At 38.0% G+C, this 24,424-nt stretch overlaps 1 protein-coding gene across 1 annotated transcript in view; it reads left to right on the top strand.

Moving 5' to 3' along the window:
* XPOT (exportin for tRNA) overlaps window positions 1–24,424 on the top strand; it is a 3,393,313-nt gene that overhangs the window by 2,968,561 nt on the left and 400,328 nt on the right. The window contains exon 23 of the mRNA XM_044088045.1: window positions 10,222–10,293. Within this exon, the coding sequence (XP_043943980.1) occupies window positions 10,222–10,293 (72 nt within the window). The remainder of the gene's footprint in view (window positions 1–10,221; window positions 10,294–24,424) is intronic.

The following is a 24,424-nucleotide window of genomic DNA, read 5'->3' as shown; positions in this document are numbered from 1 at the left end:
ATGTTTTAGCCCTTCCTTTTCAGGCTTTTCAGGTTATTTCAGATCTTCCAGACTCTGAAGCTATAGCTTCACCCCTTTCTTTATTGGGGTCTTCTTCTCAAGTGGCCCACCATTCCATTAAGTGTAGGTATGATGCAGCTGATGCTTCTTCTAGAGCTACTGCCTTTGGCTGTGTCTTGCAGCATTATTCCTGGCTTTGCTTTCAGCCCTTGCCTGATGATATGAAGGCTAAATTGATGTAAGCTCCTCTTGACAATAAAAATCTCTTGTTCTGCTGTTGCTGTTGAGCTCAAGTCTTTGTAAGAAAAGGGTAATGTCATGCAGGAATTGAAATTCATTTTTGTTTCCCCTATTCCTAAATTTCAGAGGAATTATGTTCTAAACCTGCCTTTGTCCATAGACAGTCTCACCCTCCTTCCAAGGGTGTAAACGATTCTAGGAGTGCTCCTTTTGGTGAGTCTACTCAGACTCCTACTACTCAGAAGCCCCTTTTCCAAACAGTGGAGTTCTTGTCTGTCGTCTTCCATCCCTTCTAAATCTTGTTTTTATCTCTGTCTTTCCCTGTCCCTTTACAGTTGGTTAAGGATCACTCAGGAGTCTTGGTTTCTGTCCATCATTCGTTGGGGGTATTTCATGGTGTGGAAATCCCTTCCTCCTTTTTTGGGCATTCTTCAACCTCCTCAGGAACAACTGCCCTTTTTTCTAGATGTACTTCAGAGTCTGTTGTCCCTCTGCACTATCCAAACAGTGCCTGCTTTTCAAAGGGGGGAGAGGATTATTCAAGGATGTTTTTGGACCTCAGGAAAGAAGGCACCTGGGGCCTTATCCTGGATCTCTCATGGCTCAATACCTTTCTGAAAGTTCCATTCTTTCAAATGTCTCTCCAGACACTTTCCTCTTCTGCATCCTCAGGCTTTTAGTCTCTCTGGATCTTAAAGATGCCGATCTTCACATCCCTATTCATCCTCTTTTCAGGAAGTTTTTTTGTTTCTCTCTCTCTTCCTTGCATTTTCAGTTCCCTGCTTTGCCCTTTGGCTTTTCTACTGCCCCAAGATTGTTCACATAATGCCTCGCTGCTTTGATTGCCTTTTGCAGGATGAAGAGGATTAAAAATGTTCCCTACCTGGACAATTTGCATATTCATTCTTCTTCTCGGGGGACTCTACTCCAGCACCTTCATTATGCTATGTGCCTCCTACAAAGTCTGGAATTTGATCCTTCATCACTCCTCCTCAGGATCATGTTTTTTTAGGCTGCAGGCTTCAGACCATTCCTAAGACTCTAATTACTTGTTTTCAGTCTCTTCTCCCTCTGGCGTCAGTCTCACCCAGGGGGAGTATCTCAGGGTCATGGGTTATATGGCCTCCACTATCCCTATGAATCCTGTAGCCAGACTCCATATGAGGAAGCTTCAGTGGTTCCTGAAGTCAGTTTGGCTTCAGCATTATCATCCTCTGGATTTTCTAGTTCTTCCATGCTTTAAGCTAAAGCTTCAGTGCTGGATATACTAGCTGTCTGTCAATCTGGGTCTTCCTTTTTATCCACCACTCCCCTCTCAGGAACTGTTTTCAGACACCGCAGACATGGGGGTGAGGTACTTCCTTCTGCCCTTTGAAGGTTCAGGGCCTTTGGTCAGTTCATCAAAGGGCAGACCATGTCAGTCTCAGAGGTGAGTACTCCTTGCTCTTCAGGCCTTCCATTCCCTGTTTCTCTCACGTCCTGTCAAGATCATTACAGGCAATACCACAGTAATGTGGTACATCAGCAAGCAAGGGGTGACATGGTATTTACCTCTTATGCAGACTAACTCTTCAGGTTTGGGATCTAGCTGTCCATTTCAAGTCACTGTTTAGGTAGTTTATATTCCCTCAGAGCAGAACATAGTGTCAGACTGAGCAGGTCCGTAACACAGAGTCACAAGTGGATACTTCACAGAGATGTGTTTCTGGACATTGTCCACCAGTGGGGTACTCCTCAGGTAGATCTTTTTGCCTCCCCCTCTGAACAGACAACTTCCTCTCCTTTGAACCAGAGTCCCATGTCCTCTGGCTTGGAAGGTGGATGCTCTCTCTTTCTCTTCGAAGTGTATGTTTCTTTATGCCTTCCCTCCCCTCCCCTTCCTCTCATACCGAGAGTCTTGTTCAAGATAGAACAAGACTCTTTCCAAAATCTTGTTGGTGGCACCATTTTGGCCCAGACAACATTGGTTCCCTCTTCTTCTGCACTTAGCCAAGGGTAATCACCACAAGTTGTATCACAGGGTGGACCTACTCACACAAGGCAAGGGGTGTCTCATCCTTTCCCACTTGTCCACTTTCTAATCGAAAGTGTGGGTGATAGGGTTTTGACCCCTTTTAAGCACCTTGTTTCTGAGGATGTGCTTTGGGTTCTGCAGGAGGGCAGGAAACCTACTACCAAAAAAATCTTTTTTGTCCAAATGTCTTGTTCGTAACCTGGATCCATGTTCTGTGGCAGTTCCTTTGGTTCTCTCTTATTTGTGTGAATTGTTCAGTGCTAGGTTGGCATACTCTTAAGTTAAAGCCCATTTTTCAACTTTTTCTGCTTGCCTACCTTTGATTCCTTCTTTACCTTCTAGGTTTGAAGTCAAACAATGTCTTAAAGGTGTCCTTCATACTAGGCCCCCAGGAAGCCTATTCTTTCTTCCTGGTATCTTAATTTTTTTCTTGAAAAATTCACTCTGGCTCCTTTTGAGGCTTCAGCTTCACTACAGCATTGTACTTGGAAGACCATTGTTCTTTTGGCCCTCACTTCAGCTAGAAGGGTGACTAAGCTTTAGACCCTTATGGCTGTACCGCTTTTTTAGTTTTCCATAGGGACAGCATGTCTCTTCATACTAATCCTTCCATACTAGTCTTTCTTTTATGCCAGAGGTGGTTAATGGGTTATCTCCTAATCAGTGTATTCATTTACTCACTGTTTTTTCCTTCTCCACATTCTGCTAGTAAGAAAGTTCTTCACACCTTGGATTTGCATAGACAGTTCAGGTATTTGTATAAAACTAAAGCCATTTGTAAATCTGAGCAACCTTTTCTTTTCATCTTTAGTGTTTAGGTTTGGCTGTTTCTAAGCAAACCATTTCTTCCTGGATATCTGTTAAGGCTTTTCTTTTTGTTACTGTTTTCATGGGAAGAGCCTCTCTCCTGTTAAGGCTCATTCTACCAGGGCTGTGGCTTCTGGTGCTTTTTTTTTTTTTAAGGATTGAATACCAGTTCTAACTTGAAGCTGCTACTTGGTCCTTTGTTTATATTTTCATTAAGAGCTATCCTGCATGGTTTTTCTGGAGGCTTCTTCTAGGTCTTCCTCCTCCAAACTTTCCTCTTGAGCTTTGGTTTTCTCCTTTTAGTAAAGAATACAGCAAAAGTGATATGGAAGGACATAGTACATAACAGTAGATGTCCTCGTTTTCACTCTTGCAGTATTCGCTTCTTCCCTCCTCCCCTTATTTCTTTTCTCCCTATTTTTTTCTTTCTGAATGCACATTTTTTTGACAGTTCCTTCCAGGGCTCTTCATTTCTGAGGTTTGTATGTCTACGTCACCTTTATGCCCTACGCCATGAGTGGTGAGCATACGTGTGATGCATGAAGTCCTTGTAACAATTAAAGGCTTTGGTATACTGCCCCAGATTGGCAGAGGATCCCTTAAGTAAAGAATACTGCAAAAGTGAAGAGAAGGACATCTGCTATTATGGTAAGAATTTACACAACTGTAGTTTTTGAATGTATATTTCCAATTTTTAGCTTATATGCACTCACTAATGTTTGCCAGGCTGAACTTTTAATGTACTACTTTTCATTTGAATTTTTTACTTCAGTGAAAATAAAAAAAAAAGAAACTGAATAGATTCTTAGAATCTTCCACCCCCTTAAACATATAAAAAACACAAAATTATGTATACCTTAAAAAATATTTATCCCACCACCACATAGTTTGTAGTTGCCCCAAGTTGACAACTGCACCAACAGGCATCATCTGTTATAAAAGTAAGGTTACCAGTGTTAAAGCAAATGTAGAACCTGCCTTCCTACTTCCACTAATTGCTGTTTTTTCCTTTTCTTTTATCTGTATTCCCCTCCAGGATGTGAAAATCATTATGTATGCTTTCAGTAAACATTGTTTATGCCTAAAAGAAGTGCACTTGCTAACTTTAAATGAATAAACTAAACGGTGTACTGTTCTTTAAATGCAGTGAAGTATTATAGCTGCTAGGGAGGCAACTCCTTATGTATCTTATTCACTTCCCACAATTTCAAGCTTTTTGTTTTGCAGTGAATTGCTTGTCAATGTGAATTTAGCTGGTAATGACATTGTGTTGAGAGGTGTTTGTGAAGTACAGACTATTTAGAAGTCTGAGTAATTGCTTGTATCTGTAGACAGGTCATCTCCAAGTAAAAGTAGTTGGTAATGGAGGTAAAATAGCTAGCCACTTAGCAAATGCATAAAAGAATCTGTGTAAGTTTCACGTGGAGCAATGCTGTACAGATTTCTCATGGTAAATTGTTTGCACCTGTAGACGTATTGTCTCCTAATGAGAGCTCTTGCTAACAGTAAAAATTGTTAATGGCTTCACAAGTAACTAGAAGACTACAGTTTCCATGCTTTTCATCATTTTGTCTTTTTTTTAATACCATTTTGTTTAAAATGTCTTGTTTATAGCTTAAACCAAGGGCACTTATCTTAGATATCCATACCTATAAAAGCAGATTATCTTAGTTCTACATATAATGTAATCAGTACAATTTTGCATTCCTCGTCCCAGCAGCATAATCATAACATTATATTAACCTTAATTTGCTTCTCTGTAGCCTCTTTTATCCTGCCACAGTGAACAGCCTGGAAACATCACAACTAAGAAAATGTCTTTCTTGGTTTAAGCATCTTTAACTTGCGTAGCACTCACTGACAAGACTCCCCCCACCTCCCATTTTAAATCTTACCTGATTGCATCCAATACAAAACTACTTACAATATAAAATGTAATTTATATTATTATTTTATGCAAATTTTAGTAACAAAAACAACTACTACAACCCCTTCAGTGTCCTCTCAAACATTAATGATATGGAGTGGAATATATGTTTTACAGCTCACCAGCCAGTTTAACACAGTCAACAAAATTCCATTCTTTCTTATAAGAGTTTACTAGGCTAATGGCCCTGGGGCCCTTACAAGCCTAGCCAAGAGTTTATCACCAAAAAAACCCTCATTCAGCACCTGTCACCCTTGAGAATGAGGGACAAAGGTGGAACCCCTGGGACAAATTTGTGGTTTCCCATCCACTCATCAAGGTTGAGCTTGAAGAAGGTCAACGAGGTACTCTGACATGTTTGGGAAGTCTATTCCAGAGACAGGGCAGTCTCTGGGAGACAAACCTGTCTCTCCAGCAGGTTTTGTTGATGTTGCATATTAGATTTAGGCCTATTGAGTGGGTAATGCGCGAGGACACTTCTTATTGCAGAGCCACATTTATTTAACTTTGTTGGCCAGGTTAGTCCCAGTAGACTTTTGGCCTCTATTTAGGGGAGACCCGAGGTAGTATTTATACTACTAGGGGGAAATTTGCCCATGGGATCAGAGAACTTCCCCAGCTCAGGCAGATGGGACCTCTGTTTAACATCTCATCTGAAGGATGACACACTCAGGAATGCAGCACCCCCTTATGTTGCAGTGTAGTTTCATTACTGGAAATTCGTCCATGCACCTGTGGTGGGAATAGAACCCCATAGCCTCCTGATCTTCCAGCACCAGCAGTTTGTGCTACCTGTTGGGCCATTGACACTACATTTACTGATGTATGAGAAACCAGATCCCCTTCTACTTGCTGGCTAAATTCTTTCCTCCTTAGCCCATTCTGCATCCAAAAATGTAATTAATCTATAGAAGAAAAAAACATTCTGAAGATAGCTGGATATAGCAGCTTGAATCTTACTTCTGCTTCTTGACATTCACTGATTGTTGGGATAAACTTGCTTCTCGCCAGCCTTGTGTACAGTGAATAATCATTTCCCCAAACACTGTTTTGACTCCAATTTTGAATATTTTTCCTTTCTGCAACAGTGTTGGCAAGAGCAACTTTTTCTGCTGGCATGATTGCATCTTTACTAATACAAGTCTTTATAAGTCATGACCATATTTAGAGTTTACACATTATTTGCCCTTTCAGTTAACAAATGCTGCTGATGAACACCAGCCTAATTACTTATTTTGTACTTTCATAAAATGTTTGTGTTTTTTTTTTCCAGTTTCTCAGGTATAGTAGAAAATTTCAGGTTTTCTCTGCTTGTTTTGTGTTGTAACTCTATTTTATGAAACAGCCCTTCTTGAAAAGCCACATGCTTCAAAAACAGCTTTTTCTTCTTTTCAAGTGTCTGATGTTTGCAGTTTTATCAGTGCACCTGAGTAGTCAGTTAAAGCTTTTTCTGTTTGCACAGCCTTTTATTATTTCACCATGTATATTACTGCAAAGTTTCAGATATTTTAAGCACCTCTGAATGCATGAAAAATTTTTCTCTGAATTACTGGAGGCCTGTAACAAACTTGAAACTTGAACTGCTTTTTTTCTGAACAGCTGCACAATTCTTCCCAGCCAGAGTTTTCTCTTCTCCTTTTCTGTTTGATTTTTTTTTCTTTTTTTGATTTTTTTTTTTACTTTCTTCAAATTTCTTCTTTTCTGGCAACTAGGCAATGTAATTAAAAGCCAGTAACTGAATTGTATCTAGTTTGTTTGATTTAGGGATTTTTTTTATTACATTTGCAGTTTTCATACTGGGAGAGCTCTGATAAACCTATTAATTAGTGTGCAGCCACTTTAAAAGTTGGTGAAAATTGACTTTTGAGATGAGGTATATTGAGTCACTTCACTGCTAAGGAAAGGAAGATTGTACTTGAGTTTCATAACTACTAGTTGGATATTGTTTGACTTCCTTCTGCAGATTAAATTTGTTCTTGACCAGATCAGGGATTGCCCTTCCCTTTCCCACTTGGAAGAGGCCCTAAAGGAGTGGGAATACTCAGTAAACCCTCAGCCAAGCATATCACGTTTATAAAACTAAAACCTCTACCTTACTGTATGTAACTAATAGCCACTCTAAGTATTCAGCCTTTTCCCCCCAGAACCTTGCTTGATAACTCTTCTGCCTTTATCTCATTAGCCCATTCTTTCCAGCCGAACAGGAGCTAGGTATTTCCTGACTAGTCAAGAGTTGTATAGGCCCATTCATTCCTTCAATCCTTTGGGACCCCCATCAGTCCTCTGTTACTCAGAATATTCCGGTGGTAAGAAGCCTCCACATACTCATTTGCCATTGACCACTTAGTTCATATGCACTGTGCTTGCATGAACATAGTGCAGCTGCACTAAATATATGAAGATGTGCTTTGCTTTCATGAGCTTGGCTTGTTCATAACTCCACTGGGTGAACACTTAGTACTTCTTGTAGATGTTACCCGTGTTACAAACTAGAGCTGCCCACCTCCCCCCACAGGATAGGCGAGCTGGTAGCTGCTCTGTAGTTCAGTTCCTTCAAGCATCAGAGCTGCTAGTTTTATCTTTCTTTGCTGCAGAACTGGCTGAGTATTTCACCTCGTTGTGGCCATGGGAATGGTGCTTGATATTATAACCACTTTATGACTTTCTGGTTCTACTTAAACGCTTTAGCTGCTTTATGGAATGACATTTATTTGCAGTGAGGGTGTAATTAGGAAAATCATCTTACCCTGGCTTGTATGCACCTGGATGGTGAATTGTTATTGGATGACTTTGCTAGCCAAGAATTGCCCATAATGAACATTGTTAGAACATAAGGCCAAGTGTACTTTGTTCCAGAGCTCATTGGACAGAGATCAGTGCTTGATTTGGTAGTCATGTCATTAGACCTTAGACCCTATAGTCTAAGCATTCTTGTCAAGAAAGACATGGAGTAATCTAGTAAGGCCAAGGGGAAATGACCCTGATGGCCTTATGTTCTGTCAGTCCATGTAGTGACTGACGAGAGGATATTATGCAGACTGTTTTTAGTATGGGTGGAGGACCTCTGATCTCAACTTGGGGCATTGTGAGACGAAGGGAGGAACAGTCTCAGGAACTCATGAGCCCACTGGACATGCATTCCTTTGAGGAGGCACTACTGGAAGCAGAGAGTGAGTTTGGGTCCGTTTGTTCAGATGTTAATGCAATAGAATGGTATGAGGAGAATGTAAAGGTTGGTGGGATTTGGCTGGAAATGGTGGAGGCACTAGATATTGTTGGTGTCTCATGATTAATGTATCTTTTCAGTGTGAAAGTTTGGGACAGTACTCCGGACTGGCAAACTGGGGCGGTGGTAGTCCCTGTTTTCAAGAAGGAGACACGAGATTGCGTTTCCATTATGGAGAGATCAGACTGCTCAATCTTCTCAGAAAACCTTTGATAGGGTGCTGGAAAGAAGAGACTGCCTAATAGCTGAATTTCTGATTCTAGAGGACCAATGCAAGTTCCGACCAGGCCATGGAACAATAGTTAAGTTCTGTGACTTTTTGCCTGGATATTGGAGAGGTCATGGGAGTTCACTCATACAGTATACAAGTATTTTCTATAGAAACAAAAAGAACCATGAAATACAGGACAATAAAAATCGACAACAAAGCCAGTGATCAAAAAGCAGAGCAGTCCAGATATAAAAACACACATTTTTTTATTGTCAGTAGAAAAACAGCACATTTTTACTGACATAAAAAAAAAACTGTGTTTTTTACATCTGGTCTGCTCTGCTTTTGGATCACTGGCCTTGTTGTCAATTTTTTATTTTTTATAGAAGGTCTGTGACTGGGCACCCCAGAATATCTTGTGAGAAGTGCTACAACAGATCAAAGTGGGTGAATATGCTGTTTGGTGAACTTGAGGGTTACATCTTTGTTGTTTTAAGGTGATAACAGTGATGTTGTCCTCTTGACCTCAAGTTCCTGATATCTCCAGCCTGTACTAGAACAGTTCACTGTTGAGTTTGAACCACCTTCAAATAAGTTTTAGTTCATTCTCAAAAAAAGGAAACTTAGCAGTAGATGGATGCATTGGGATTGGTGAAGTGATGGCTGAATGATAGGACAAAGCTTTCAGTTTACCATTTCTTTTATGTCCCTATCCTCACCTGTGGTCATGAGCTTTGAAAATTAGCTGAAAGTATGAGATTACAGGTGCCAGTTACAGAAATGAGGTTCCTTGTCATGGTTGAAGGGTTTATTTTCTGTGATGGAGTGAGAAGGTCTGAAAATCAGGAGATTCTCTGAGTTGAGTCAGGTTGAGTGGAGTCATCTGAGTTGGCTTCTCCCTTAATGAGTGATGTTCTTAGACACCACAAGGCACAGCTTTGATAATAAGAGGCTCTGTGAAAGATTGAGGACAGACTGAAGGGATTACATCACTCAAATTATATGAAATGTTTCCATATCAGGCAGGATGCGGTGAGGATTTTTGAAGGTTTGGAAGTCTGATCTGCCCTTTTAAGCTTCTCCTACCATGACCCTCACTCGAACCTAACACTACAAAAACTGGATATAGTGTAATTGTATTAACAGCAGTCTTGCCATTCCCAGGAATCCTTACTAGGCACAGGCACACATTTCCACTACCACAACACTGATTTTATTACTAATGATGATGATGCTTAGGTCTACTTTCTTTTTCAGCCTGTTTTGGTGAGTAAGTCATGTCTCAGTCTCTGATTTCTATTAACCTGTTTGCAGACATTAAACTGAGTTTGTTGTCATGTGAAGAGGTTATCAGTAATAGTTCTAATATTAATTTAAAGGCTATATGACTTTTTCTTCCCACGGAGGCGTGATTAAGATCCTTGTCATATTGTGATAAATCAAGAGCAGAGTGTGTGCCAAATGATCAATCTAAGATACTTAATGGACTCTAAAGACTAGAAAACTTTACAAGTAGATGCAAGCAGTGCTAGCTGTCGAATATGTAGTTAGTTCTGCATAAAGTAAATGAGTATATAATGTATTTTATGTAATGGCATCAATTGTTTAGAAGCTGTATGTTCCTATTAGTTAGCAGAACTTTGCAATTTGTGATGATTTCAACAATGAAATATATAGTGTGACATAACAGATATGCAGGAGAAAAGGATATCATCACTTAATTTTCTTAACCTGCAATTAAGTCCTTTAGTGACTTGTGTTACGTGGCTGTTTACAAGAAGTTTTTTTTTTTTTAGGGACCAGAATTTATTCAGTACCTTCAGCAAGAATATTTGCCATCACTTCAGATAGCCCCTGATATGATACAAGTAAGATTGTTTTTATTTTACTATTACTTATGAAATGTATTTGGCAAAGTCTGTAGAAATGTATTTGACAATGTCTGATTGAATATATTTTCTGTTTGTTGAAGTGAGTACGCGGTCTATGCTGACCGCCATAAAAAACTCCAGCTATATATATGTTGCATATCGTCTACTCAGAGGCGATCTGTGCTTAACATACAAGGCCATGTCAAACCCAGAGCTGTTGGACATGCTACACTTAAAGAAATCCCAATCCCTCAGAGCCACATGCTCCAGGGATCTAAACCTTGTCATCACAATAAACAAAACATGCTGGAGGGATAGGTTCTTGACCTAGAGACTCCCCATACTCTGGAATAGACTTGCCCATACATGTCAAGCAAAGCGCCTCTTTGGCCCTCTTCAAAAGGAACCTTGACGATTGGATGGGAGAAAGGAAATTCACCCCGGGGATCATGTCAGTTGCCCTGCTAGACAGGTGTACAGGGAAGTAAATAGTGTGGGAAGAAATATCCAGGGAACTGTTATGGCTAGGCTTGTATAGGGCCGATAGTCTTGTACCAATCTATGAACCTAAGTGCAGCCTCCTATCATATCTAACATACCAGACTCATTCTATCATGACAAGTTTGAGGAGGATTGGACTAACACCACTTTTGGAGTGTCTAAGACAGTTTTCATTAACAGCTTTAATTTTATTGTCCTGTACACCTAAACCCACTGTACCACATTTTTGCATCAAACACAACAGCAGTAAAATAATGTCCTCCTTTAGTTACTCAGTTGGTAATAAGTATGATGATTCATTCTTTGCCTTGCTTAAGTTGAAACCTGCTCTGCAGGATGCTTTTGTGGTATGACTTGAGGGTCTTGCGCACAGCAGATGTAACAAATACAGAATAGTAATTCAATGTACGTCATTGGTAATGCTTTGTAAATCATAACATTTTGTGGAGCATTAAATAATGCTACCCAATTAGTAGTTTGCAGCATGTTGAATACAAAGCAGAGAATTTCTAACTGCTGGACTGTTGCTTGTAATATATGACGTTAGGGGTGGAGAAGGTTCGTCTCATGCAGTCAGAATCATAGATTGGTCTTCAGCAGGGAAATTATTTCTTTGTAACATCTGTACTGGAAGATGCCAAAAGAAACAACATTGCATGCACTGGAGAAAAAAATGATTGTGCTTTAAGAGCAGAAAAATCGTTAGACAGTTTACAGCTTTAAAAACAGAAAAATCATTAGACAGTATACAGTACCTCAATTTCTTTTTTTTTTTTCAAAGCAAAAAAAAAAACATACTTTATATTTTTTCTTGCCTACATCTACATATATACTGTCATCACCTGTGTACTGTAGTAGAATAGGAACTTTCTAAAGAAGTGACAAACAAGTATGAAGCAAAGTAATTCGTGTTAGAAAGGCATTGTGCTTGTCACTCTGAAAACCAGAAGTCAGCCGCTACTGGTTCCTGCCCCTGTCAGCTCATTGGTCAGTGCCAGGCAGTGGTGTGGCTCTGCTAGTTGCCCAAGAGCAGGTGGCCAATAGGACTTCCAAGATGGCTGTACCATGAGTAACAGACTAACTTCATCTCTCCTAATGTGTAAACAGAAGCTCAGAAAAGTGAGTTAGTGAATTTGTCTTTTGGGGTAAATTTCAATTACTGACTAGTAAGTATGCTGCCTGTATGCCAGCAAAGATGAAATTTAGTGAACCTGAAAGAAAATCAACCACAAAAGTTGAGAAGAAAACATTGGTTGGGAATAATCCTGTATTAGTTCAGCAAATAGCAGGTCAAGCTCCAGCTTTGGTGCAAAGCATGACTTTCAGTAATTTAGAGGAAAAAATAAATCAAATATACTCAGAGCTGATTAAAACAAAAGAAACACTGAAGGAGTAAATCAGCTTTAACAAAAGGCTGAAAAAAATGGAAGAAGCTTTAAACAGATATTCAGATGAGCTGATAAAACTTCAAAAATCAGATCGGAATGAAGGAAAGGCTGGTCAAGTATGAAACTGCTCAAGAAGAGATGTTTCAAAAATGGTAGAATTAGAGGACAGAACAAGTCCACCACTGTAAGTCATTGAAACAATTAAGGTGGCTGGAACTCCCCCACCACCTGTCATTCACCCAACTAACTACTGTGCACAAAATAATCTACAGACCCACATACTGTCCTCCTCTCTCAACTCTCTACTTTTTTTTATTATTTATTTATTTTTTTTGTTTAATATTTGTTGATTGGGAAAGTCCGACTAGGTTCCACAGAGCCTGCTTTCAGCATAGGCCCGGGGAGTAATGCTCCAGATGCATGTCTTTGGACTTGCCAAATACCATCCCAGCAGGCATCTAAGATTTTAAAATCCTCTACTTCTAAAAGTAGATAAGCCCACCTTACCTGCTGGTCAACTCGTCTATTCCTTTACCGTCGCCAAACTATGGCAATCACTTCCACCTTCTGTAAGAAACACAGGCAGCACCACCACCTTCAGACAAATACTGAAAAATTATCTCAACTCTTCCTGGCTATGTTCCTGCTCTATAACATAACCTCTTCACTCTCCTTATATGATTACTAAACTCCTATGTCTTTTTCTACTAGTGACTGATGATACTTTCTCCATATTTATTTTTATCTTCACTTGTTGATACTGGTACAATAATACTCATTAATATATCTCTGTTTATACCACTCTGATTAAATTCTTTGAATTCTGCTTTAATGCATATTTTCTGTATATATTACTGTAATCAAACAAACTAGATTCATGCTTTTATGTATGCATTCTGTATATGCTACTATATTTACTATCTGTAACACTGTTTCTACTTCTGTATTAATTAATGTTTATATTTTTCTGTATCCCATTGGAGCTTTTCTCCCTGGGCCTCCACTGAAAATGGGCTCTTTTAAGCCCAGTGGACTTTCCTGGTAAACAAACGCAATAAACTAAATAAATAAACAACGTCCAGGAAAAAAGATGTCATTGTTCCCCTCTACTCGTCACTCATCAGACCCATTATAGAGTACAATGCCCCTTTTGGTATGTACCTCACAAGACATCTACAACTGGAAAGGCCACAGAAATACCTCACAAAGAGGATTACTTGCCTCAAACAGATGCCCTATGCAGACAGTCTCAAAAAACTCCAGCTGTACTCCATCGCATATCGCCTACTTAGAGGCGATCTCTGCCTAACATACAAAGCTATGTCAATCCCAGAGCTCTTGGACATGCTCCACTTAAAAAAAAATCCCAATCCCTCCTAGCTACACGCTCTAGGGACCTAAACCTGGTTACCACAATAAACAGAACATGCTGGAGGGATAGATTCCTGTCCCAGAGACTTCCCATACTCTGGAACAAACTACCTAGCTATATCAAACAAAGCTCCTTGTTAGCACTCTTCAAGAAAAATCTTGATGATTGGATGGGAAATAGGAAATTCACCCCGGGGATCACCTCTGTGGCTCTGCTTGACAGGGGCACAGGAAAATAATTTTCTTGGGTGGCAAAAGTCAGGGTACTTTTTTGGCTAGGCCGATAGCCTAGTACTTCCCTATGAAGTAGGGAAAAAAAATGAGATTTTCTGCTGTACCAAAGAAACTGGAAGGAACACACTGTATTAATTTTAGGAAAGCACAAATAAGCAACTGGACTGGTATTTCACAGCAGAAGTTAATTGAAAGGGCACATTGTGTGTATGCTCCATTCCTGGCCATGAGAAAGCAGCCAACACCTGTAATAGTAAAGATGCAACCCTACCAGCAAAAAGAGTTGAGTCGGAAAAAAAATGTGGCAGGAGAACAAAGTATTAAAAGTTGGAGACAGCAGTATTTGTGGAAAATGATTAATCAGTGTACACAAGGAAGAAGAGAAAATGTATTGCAGCAATCTATTCAGATCTCTTCAGAATATTTTCCTGGAGGGTCAAAGTCATTTTTCATGCAAAACATGATAAGGAGGAAATAGAAAAGTTTGTCCATCAAAAAGTGAGCTGTCAAACAGAAGTGGATTCTGGTTTTCATTCTTCTGATAATAAAGCTTATAGAAAGACTGTGTCAGTGAAACCTTTTCCAGTGTTCCAAAGGAGAATGTTTGAGAGAGAGAAAAAAAGCACAGGAGTTAAATTAGAAGAATCAGGAGTGTGTTGAGAGATGGAGATCAACAGTCAGAAAGCCAGCAGCTTAAAATTAATGAATAAATATTGGATTGCAAAGCATCAGTCACATTTGTAAAGTGTGGCAGAAGAAGAAAACATGGAAATATTGGACTTTTTGACCATAATAAACTTGTAGGGGACTCCAAAGCATATGCCCTACTTTCATGTCATTCATATTAGGAAGAACATTAAGGAGAGGGGAAGAGGAACGAAAGGGCTAACTGTAAGTAAAACAATGTTTGCTTTTAACAGCATTTTTATAAAATGTGACACATACTGCACTTCATATGGTAAAGACGTTGCAGTTTTTTGTAATAGGGATACTAAAGTAAACAGATACCCCCTTTCCTTCCTCCTTTTTTCTTTCTTTGTTCAGTTTTAAGAAATGGTGGGCACTCTGGTGTAAAGAGAGAAGAAAGGTTGAACAAAACAGCATGCTATAAGTAAAACTGATATATACACAACCAAAAATAAAAGATAAAAGGCAATCCAAATAGTACGACCAGATGAAAGATCCAACACTGTTTATTAGTCTCTCTAGCGCCTTCAAGGAGAATGACTACAAAGAACATTTCATGAGTATTTATATCATCTAAGAACAATAATTAAACAATCAATTTAACAATCAAACAATTAATCAGAAATTCATTAGTTCATAAAAACACTCTCCAATTACATTCCACGTTTATACCACTAGGTGTCATTGTACCATATTTTAATATAAAAACAGTCTCTTTATATAAAAGTTTTTGCTTAACCAAATCACTATTATTATCTATTCTAATATGTTCTAAAACTGTTGCTAACAAACCATCTGGTTGACTGTTATGATAATCTTTAAAGTGCATAGCTAAGGGACTTTCTACTTTCTTATTCTTTATATCCCTTATGTGTTCCTGAAGTCTAACTTTGAATGCTCTTTTCCTTTCTCCTATATAAAACAGTCCGCAGGGACATTTTAGTGCATATACCACAACTTCTGTATTGCAAGAAAATTTACCACAAGGTCTAAAATTTCTACCATTTATATGATCAAATGTTCTACTTATATATTGGCAAGAAATACACTTGCCACATTGATATGTGCCCATTAGTCCTATCTCTAATTTTAAATTATCATTAGGTCTAGAATATTTGGCATGTACCAGCATATCTTTAAGGTTTCTGCCTCTCTTATAAGAAAATGTAATATTTCATGGAATTATTTCTAATAAATCTTTATATTTAAATAAAAAAGGCCAGTACCTCTGTGCTGCCTTTTTAACTTCTTCTGTTATTAAATCATACATCAAAACCATAAACATTTGGTTATTTTTTTCTTTTTTCACCTTGCTTTTTTATTTATATATGATTTTTCACTTCTTGCTCTTTGCAAAGATAATTCTACTTCTTTTTTATTATAACCTCTTCTAATAAATAGCTCTACGGTCTTCTTCAGCTCTATTTCTAACTCATAACTATTATTGCACAACCTCATAATTCTAATAAATTCCCCATATGGCAAAGATTTTATGAGATGAAAGGGATGATGACTTTGTCCATCTAGAAAATGTAAATTATTTTCAAACTTTCTATAAATTTTAGTGGCTATTTTACCATTGTCCCTGCCTTCCAAAGTTAAATCCAGGAAATTTACTCTATTGCCCAATTGAAAACCATCAAACTCTAAACCAAACTGATTTTTTTGTAACTCATTTTTAAAAACTTCTATGTCATCTACACCTCCCTTGCATATAAAAATCAAGTCATCAATATATCGATGGTAACTCACTACATATTTTTTTAAAAATTCTAACTGATACAAAAATTCTAATTCAAAGGAATTCATTAACACATTCGCATACATAGGGGCAAAACTTGCCCCCATAGCTGTGCCCCTTCAATTGATGAAATAATTGACCATCAAAATAAAAATAATTATTTTTGAGACAAAATTCCATTAGTTCAATAATATAAAAAGACTGAGGATTATCACCTAATATTTTTCTTAATGCTCTTAATCCATATTCATGTTTAATGCTTGTATATAAACTTTTTACATCAGCTGTAAACCAAAACATATCCTGTGTCCATGTTATTAAAGAGATTTTGTCCAGAAATTCAAAACTATCTCTAATATATGATGTTTGCTTAACAACATAAGGATACAGGAAACTGTGTAAAAAAATACCCATATTATGTAAAAAGTAGTTACATGCCGATACAATAGGACGTCCCGGAGGAAACATAGCATTTTTGTGTACTTTTGTAGGCAATAAAATAAGGCTATCTCACAATTACTTGTCTTAAACTTCTTCATTACATCATCCTTTGTAAAATATCCTAGCCTAAGCCATTTATGCAATAAATCATCAAACTGTTTTAATGCCTTATTATATATTTTAACATCACATTTTCTGTAAGTGTTAGTGTCATTAAGATATTCTAAACACATTTCCACATACTGAGTATAATGCATAAGTACCACTTTATTTCCTTTACCTTTTTATGAACTAATGAATTTCTGATTAATTGTTTGATTGTTTAATTGATTGTTTAATTATTGTTCTTAGATGATATAAATACTCATGAAATGTTCTTTGTAGTCATTCTCCTTGAAGGCGTGAGCCAAGGCGCTAGAGAGACTAAGTAAAACTGATATACCTTTTCTTAGTTTTGCAGAGGAATGACTGGTTTAAAACCCTTGGCTTGATCTAACAACACATTTTAAGTGGATGCAAGTAAATAAAAGAAAATTGAATGTAATGAAAAGTTTACCTTTAGCAAATGTTCACTTACTGCATTAGAAGCCTGTAGCCGAAGGCAACTGTGTATCTGGTTCTCATGTTTCTATGGAGATAATCTGATCAGGGCAATAAAGAGAGAATACTTTTTTTCTTTCAATGGCTAAAAGATAATGTTTTCTGAAAACATTCAAGTTGTTTTCTACTGCTGGGAGAGGAATAATGATAAGACAAAGACAACACTTTGTGTAAATAGAAGCACAAGCTGTACCATGTTGTCTTAGCATGGATGACCTTCATTATAGGTCATTTTAACTCATTCACTGCAATGGAGCTCAGGAAGTTTGCACTGTAATTTCCAACGGGCAGAGCTTAAACATTTTAACAGAATCAAATTATGTCCGCACATTTCAAACAAATGCTCATATCTCTGGAACCATAGAGGTTATGAAAGAAGTGTAAATGGCATACCATTTAGCACAAACTATTTTTATATTGGTAGAATTATTTAGGCTCCAATTCTTAAACTGAATTTTATAATCACAGTAAACACAGTAACTGTTACGTTTGTAATATTTTGTAAAAACTTACAATATCTCAGCAACCACTCAAGTTACATACATATTGTCAGCAGCATTTTATCCATCTAGCTGAGAGCTTTCATATGGGGCTAAGGGGTTCTGTCTGTGTTGTTTGGTTGTTGAGATATTCAGAAAAATGTGAAAATTATATCTGTATAAATTAATATCATGAAAACAACAGTTAATATCTCTTTACCTGTTCTAGACGGAGGTCAAATATTAATGCAGTTGAGTTTGCCATTGTGTAAGCTTTATGATATACTCTTTTAAAACCTTGTACATAGCAAGGTTTTGGAATTATTGATGCAAATATGAACAATGAATATTTGACACCTAGAGGTGTCAGTAGGAGTTAACTGTACATGCACATGGAGGCGTCACTTGGATGTAATGAGTTAATGTCTCTGAATGTAGCTGTTGAATGAAACAAATGTTCCTTTTAGGAGGGTTAAACTATAAAAATGTACATAGTTTTATGTGTTTGTATTAAGTTAATAGTTTATGGGGGTGTTCTGGTGTTTTTTCTTTTGAGGGTTTTCATTTGATGTGACATAGGTTCAAATGAGTATAACAAGAAAGAGCTGTATAAAAGATCAACCTGTCAAATATTAGTGTATGCATCTAACACAAAAGCTGAAACTAGATGTTAAAAAAAGCTGTTATGCATAAGAGTTGGGAATAATAACTTATGGCAACACTTTCCATATTATCTTTAAATATGAATGGTCTCATGGGTATGTGTAAAAAAAAAAAGAGTAGTGAACTATATTAGGAAATGCAGAATGTGAATAGCTATGTAACAAGCGACACATTTGGAAAGAACTGACCATATGAATTTGATAAAGAGAGGATTTCAGGGTGGTTATTCAGAAGAATATCTGAGACAAAGGAAAAGAGGAGTTCTTAAATTTGCTGGAGGAACTCCAATAGCACTAGGGGGGGGGGGGGGGGGGAGAGATAATGGTAAATTTGTGGAACTTGAAGTTTTTTTTCCTGGCCTCCTCCGAAAAAGGGCACCTGTGCCCAGTTGGACTGGCCCTGTAAAGAAATGTCAATAAATAAGTACATTTGTAGTAGTAAGGGCCTACTGGCAAGGGAGGATGATTATGTTGGCATGTATTTATATTCCACCTAAAACTGCTGAAGTGGAGCTTAAGAAAATTCTGGGAGAAATTATCAGTTTCCTAGGTGGGGACCGGAGTTTGATATCCAACAGTGAGGATGTATCTAGAGGTGCCTAGAAGGGAAATATAACAAAAGAGTGTAGTTTTTTGAAGAAATTTATGAAAATATTTGGCACAGAAGATGTGAATTCAGTAGTAGGTGTTCGGAGTGAATTCACTTTTTCCCCAAGATACAAAAACTGGGCTAGGCTAGACAAAACTTGTATTTCACAGGAACATGTGCTTTTAATTGAAAGTGTTGATATGCATCCAATAACTATTTCAGATCATGAACCAAGAGTAACTAAAATAAAAATGCAGGATAATGAAATAAAAATGTAAGACATGACACTTCCCTACCTATCTGATAAACAGGAATTTAAGGAATAGGTGGTGGAAATTATTCAGGAGTTATTAGGGAAGACAGAAATTTCTTTAGAAAATATAGCTAGGGAGTGGGATAAAATTAAAGTGGAGTTTAATGAGTGGTTAGTAGTAAAAGAAAAAGATCTTAAGTAAGAATTGTTTAGAGAGACTGAGAAAGGTTAAAAGTATTGCAGAATCTCATATAATCAGAAGAGGGTACAATTGCCGAATCATAAAGAGAAAATAAAGGAATTCCTCTGTAATATGCATGAATTTAGAAAGATTGCTGTTAAGCATCTGTTTTTTGATAACTCCAGAGCACATAAGTTTTTGCACAATGATTGAGGCATCAAAGTGGAAACAAACTTAGGTCCCTATGAGTTATAGAAGTTGACAGAATATAAGGATTTGGGTATTATTATATATACCAAAAACCAAACAGCTAACCCCATCAGACAGTAGTAAATTTAATAGCAACAAAGCTTTTGGGTATCAAGTACTCTTCCTCAAACCTTTTGGTCTGATATTATTATATATAACCAGGAAAATAACCATAAATTGGGAGGGTGGCCTAATGGCTAAGGTGTTTGTCTTACAAACACAAAGTGCAGGGTTTGAGTCTCACAAGGGATAATTGGCTAAGCTTAAAATGGCTCGCAAGGGCAGTTAGCCTAGTACTAATCTATGAACCTAAATCCTGTATAGGTATTAGAAACAATTCAGAAATTTTATGAAAACCTGTGTAAAGCAGAGAAAAGTGGAAATCAAGAAAAATTACAAATGGAAACGTTTATGGAAAATTAAATATGCTAAGGTTAGAGGTAGATGAGACTCCATTACTAACAGGATAGGAGGAGATAAGAAAAAAATGGTGATGTATAACCAATCTACAAAAAAGTCTCCAGGAATAGATGGTATTCATGTGGATGTTTGGAGGGAAGAAAGTGCTAAATATCTGGAAGGTTTTGTTTAACAGTATTTTAAAAGGAAGAGATGCACCAACAAGCAGGAAGAAAGCTGTGATTGGATGTAATACTTAAAGATGGTAATGACCCATCGGATCATTCGATTCTAAAGCATGGTTGTAAAGTGTTTACATCTATAATGGCTAAAAGAATGACAAAAGTGATGCCAAAAATTATAAATGTTGATTGGTGTGTTTTTTTTTGGAGGGGAGGCAAGCATTTGACAACATTAATCAAGCAGTGATGATCTAGAGGGAAGCAGAATGTAAGAAAATACCATTGTTACGTCTTGAAGCAGGAAAAAGCATTTGACAGAGTAAGCTCGGATTTTGAGTAGGATAAGGGAAGCATTTGCATTCCCTGACATAATAATAAAGTTGATTAGGAGGATATATGAGTGATCAGAGGCAAAAATTACTGTGTGTAGGGGTCTTCTCTGGGAAACAGGGAGGGGGTCTCCTCTTTCCCCTTTGTTGTTTACGTTATATTTAGAACCATTGGCAAAGAAAATAAAGGATTCAGAAATTCAAGGATGTAACTGGTTATAGTAATTAAGAAAAGTTGGCTTTATTTGTAGATGATATTATTTTGTACTTGATAAAACCCAAAAAGGGCATTTCAGTGTTGTGGAACATTCTGAGACAGTTTGAAGTATTTTTCAGATCCAAAACTAATGATGATAAAACAAAGGCAATAGCTGTAAACTATGTACCCAAACATGAATTGGTTCAGCAATACCCATATTTATGAGTCATCATAAAATGAAATATTAAGGAGTATGGGTTAAAAAGGGTTCTATAAAATGACAGCTTAAGGCAATGTGGGAAGAGACTAAAAAGATAATACAAAAACTGAGAAACTGACAGCTGTATTTTATGGATAGCAGGATAAAGGCAGTGAAAATGTTTTGGTCCTAAACTTTAGTTTTACGCACAGGTCAAACATATTTGTATCTACCAGAGGAGAACTTGTGGATAGCAGCTAATAGAGTTGAAGGATTTTACCTGGGAGAGGAAGAGGGTAAGAGTCAAGTGGGATAAGCTGATCCTTCCAGTAGAAAATGGTTGTTTGGGATTATCCAATTTGTAGAGTTATTTCAGAGGTGCACAGTTAAAGGCTGCGATGCATTGCACAAGCAGAAAGCTGTAATTCAAAGTGAGAATGAATGATGAAACAGAAAAGCTCAAGAAGTTAGGAGTGGCTTGGATTTTAGATGCAGATTCTTACAGAATAACAGTAACCTTACAGAATATTATATTCATGATGTAGAAACAATTTTAAGAATTAAGTAAACATGGGAATGGAGAAGGGAGATTTTGTTGATAGGGATGACTGTTATTAGGGGTATGAAGAATAGACAAGATGAGCTGGAATTTATTGTAGAAAACTGGCAAAGGGGCTGGTTTATTGGAAGCAAATAATTAGGGAGGGAAAGGTAATAGAATGGGTACAGGCCAAGAATACATTTGGATTGCTATCAGAGTATGGGCAAAGAGAAAAGAATAGGGGGATCCTAAGTGAAAGACTAAGACTTGTAGAATTTTTAGTCTAGAACAGAAGCTGCTGTTAAAAATGGATAATTAGGAGGGCATACAAGACATTGCATGGTAACTGTATAGGAATCAGTCAGAGGAGGTTAGAAAGGATTGGGAAGAGAGATTGAATAAGCAGTTCACAAAGAAACAATGTTTCATATATGCATGGCTACCAAATGTGCAACAAAGTGAAGATTTAGGATATTTGCTTGGGAGTGTTTGAACTGGTATTTTTATGCTCCAACCAGACTCCATTTTTTTTCTCCAGTAGATTGCAAATGTTGCAAGTATAATGGAGAAGAAAGAGGTAATTGGGAGCATATTTTTCAGGAGTGTAATGAGTTGGCAGACTAAACATTCCCTGCAGACTACTCTGTCAGAAACGCTGGGTGAGCAAATTGGTGTAACTAAGGACATGATTTTTTGAGATGTGATGCAAAATTTGGAATTATCTAGACATATCATTTGGTGGCTGACAAAAAAGCAATTACTAGAAAATAGAAATCAAAGTCTAAACCAACTGTACCAAAGTAGTGAATAATAGTAAAAGAGATAAAAGAACTGGAAGTGGGATTTTTAGAAATGGGTAGGAGCAATTTACATAGAAAAAAATGGGCATTGTGGGAACAATACATGCAGAATGTTTTGGAGGAGGAATGAGGTTTAATGGAAGACATAAATTGAATGAGTTATGTAGTGTTTGATTGGCAACCACTGTATAGAAGATTATACATGATGTATAATGTTTGAACTGAAAACATGTCAGTATGGTTTGTTTTCATTTATATAAATGTATGATTGCCTATGTCATAAGTGATAATTCAATGAAGATATTTCTTGTTTAAAAAAAAAAGACGGGTGGGCAGTGCAGCCATAAAGCTACCAGATTATTGATAAGATATTCAATCCGGCCTGGTAGCAGACAGTAACCTACCAGTGGTGTCCCCAGAGGGTGCAACAACATACCTTCCCCCAGGTGAAGTCACCACCATAGGGCGCCATAGAATACTCCAGGTTATCCATGCTGGTTGATGTGTATCACTGTATTTGAACTGTGTTTTATATTGATTGTAGACGAGATTATTCCCAAAAGCTCTGCTATTTGTACTTGGATTAAAATAAGTGAGTTTTTTATTTCTGGTGTTGAGATCCAGTTTTTTTCCTTCTTATACTTGTTGTATTTAAGTTGTTGATCTCAAATCCACAGTTGCACTCCTTAAAGCTGACTGATGTGTGGCCCCCTCATGGAGAGGTAGCCCAGGAAGCAGTTGGAGACTCAGCAGTAGAATGCAGGGCAATGATGATGTGGTGACCCCTACAGTTGTACAGGTGCAGGCTGCTGCCACCACAGTCATTACAAAGATGATTGATGTGGTATGTAGTTTGTGTGACAAGCTTTGAGAGGGTCGTGTCCATTTATTCAAAAATTTCAAATGTCCCTTTGGAAAATCCACATCATCAAGGTGTCTGCATCAGGTTGTCTGCATCCAGTCAGATGTCATGAGAGTTGCCTATGTGCTGCCAAACACCAAAAGTACCATTTTCATGGCCACTCCTTTTCCACTTCTGATGAGGAAGCCCACCATGCTGTGGTCAGGAAATAGTCTAGGTCCTGTAGTGCTACCAGTGTCATGGCTGCTACCAGTGTTGAGGTTGCTGCAGGACTCCATGGATGCAGGTAAGGACAAGGGTGCTCATGCTGAACCTACATTTACCATTTTCTGGCTTTTACACTTGGACTCCATCTTCCATGGTAGCTGTAGATTCTGCTACTGACATTCCATGGAGAATGGTGTCTTTGTGTATGGGAACATACATGGTTCACTTAGGTGCTTCCTGAGGATGTCCTGGACCTACACCAGAGACTAATGCACAGTACAGCATCTTTAGGAGCTGTTTGCATGCACACACTCTTTTAACCAACCAGCTGTGCCCAGTTGCACCTTACCAGATACACCATTCCATCCCTGAACAGACTAGCCACAATTGCCAAGCCTTGAAACATGCACACACTTATCCACATTGATGACACCTCCACTCCTCACCTGTGTATATGTCATCTCTGCCATGCCCTTAATGCTGTACCAGTGTGGCCTGAGTTTTTGAAATATTGTGGCCTGTCCATGCACAGTATGGCATAGGTTGGTATTAGTATTGCATGCATCATTGATAGTCCTTGCTGTAATTGATCAGGCCCATCTGACTTTTAGCCAGTGCCACGGTGCAGTGCAGAGCACCTACCGCTGTCATGTATGGTCATCATCCTCATAAATGGGCTCTTCAACAGACACATTCTCTGCTGCTGATTTCAGCATTTCCTCTTCTCCAGTGTTACTCCCTTGCTGTAGTTTGCATACCAACATGTTGTGTAACAGTGCACATGCAGCAGATATTTTGCTGCATGTTTCTGGATTGTACAGAGTTCCACAGTAAGTGTCTAAGCAGTGGAAGTGGCCTTCATCAGTTTAAACACACATTTGGTGGTGATTCTGGTTTGTAGTAGGGCAGTGTTATGTGCATTCTGTGCCATTTTTTCTGGGTTTCTTATTGGTGTCATTGGCCGTAGCTCAGAGCATACCTGGCATCACCAATAGGATGTCTTTGGGTAAAATCATCCAGCACATTCTGTTAAT

This window comes from Protopterus annectens, chromosome 11.part0 (genome assembly GCF_019279795.1).
Source record: "Protopterus annectens isolate FY-2018-M chromosome 11.part0, PAN1.0, whole genome shotgun sequence".
NCBI lineage: Eukaryota > Metazoa > Chordata > Ceratodontiformes > Protopteridae > Protopterus > Protopterus annectens.
This window is presented reverse-complemented; position numbering and strand designations above follow the sequence as displayed.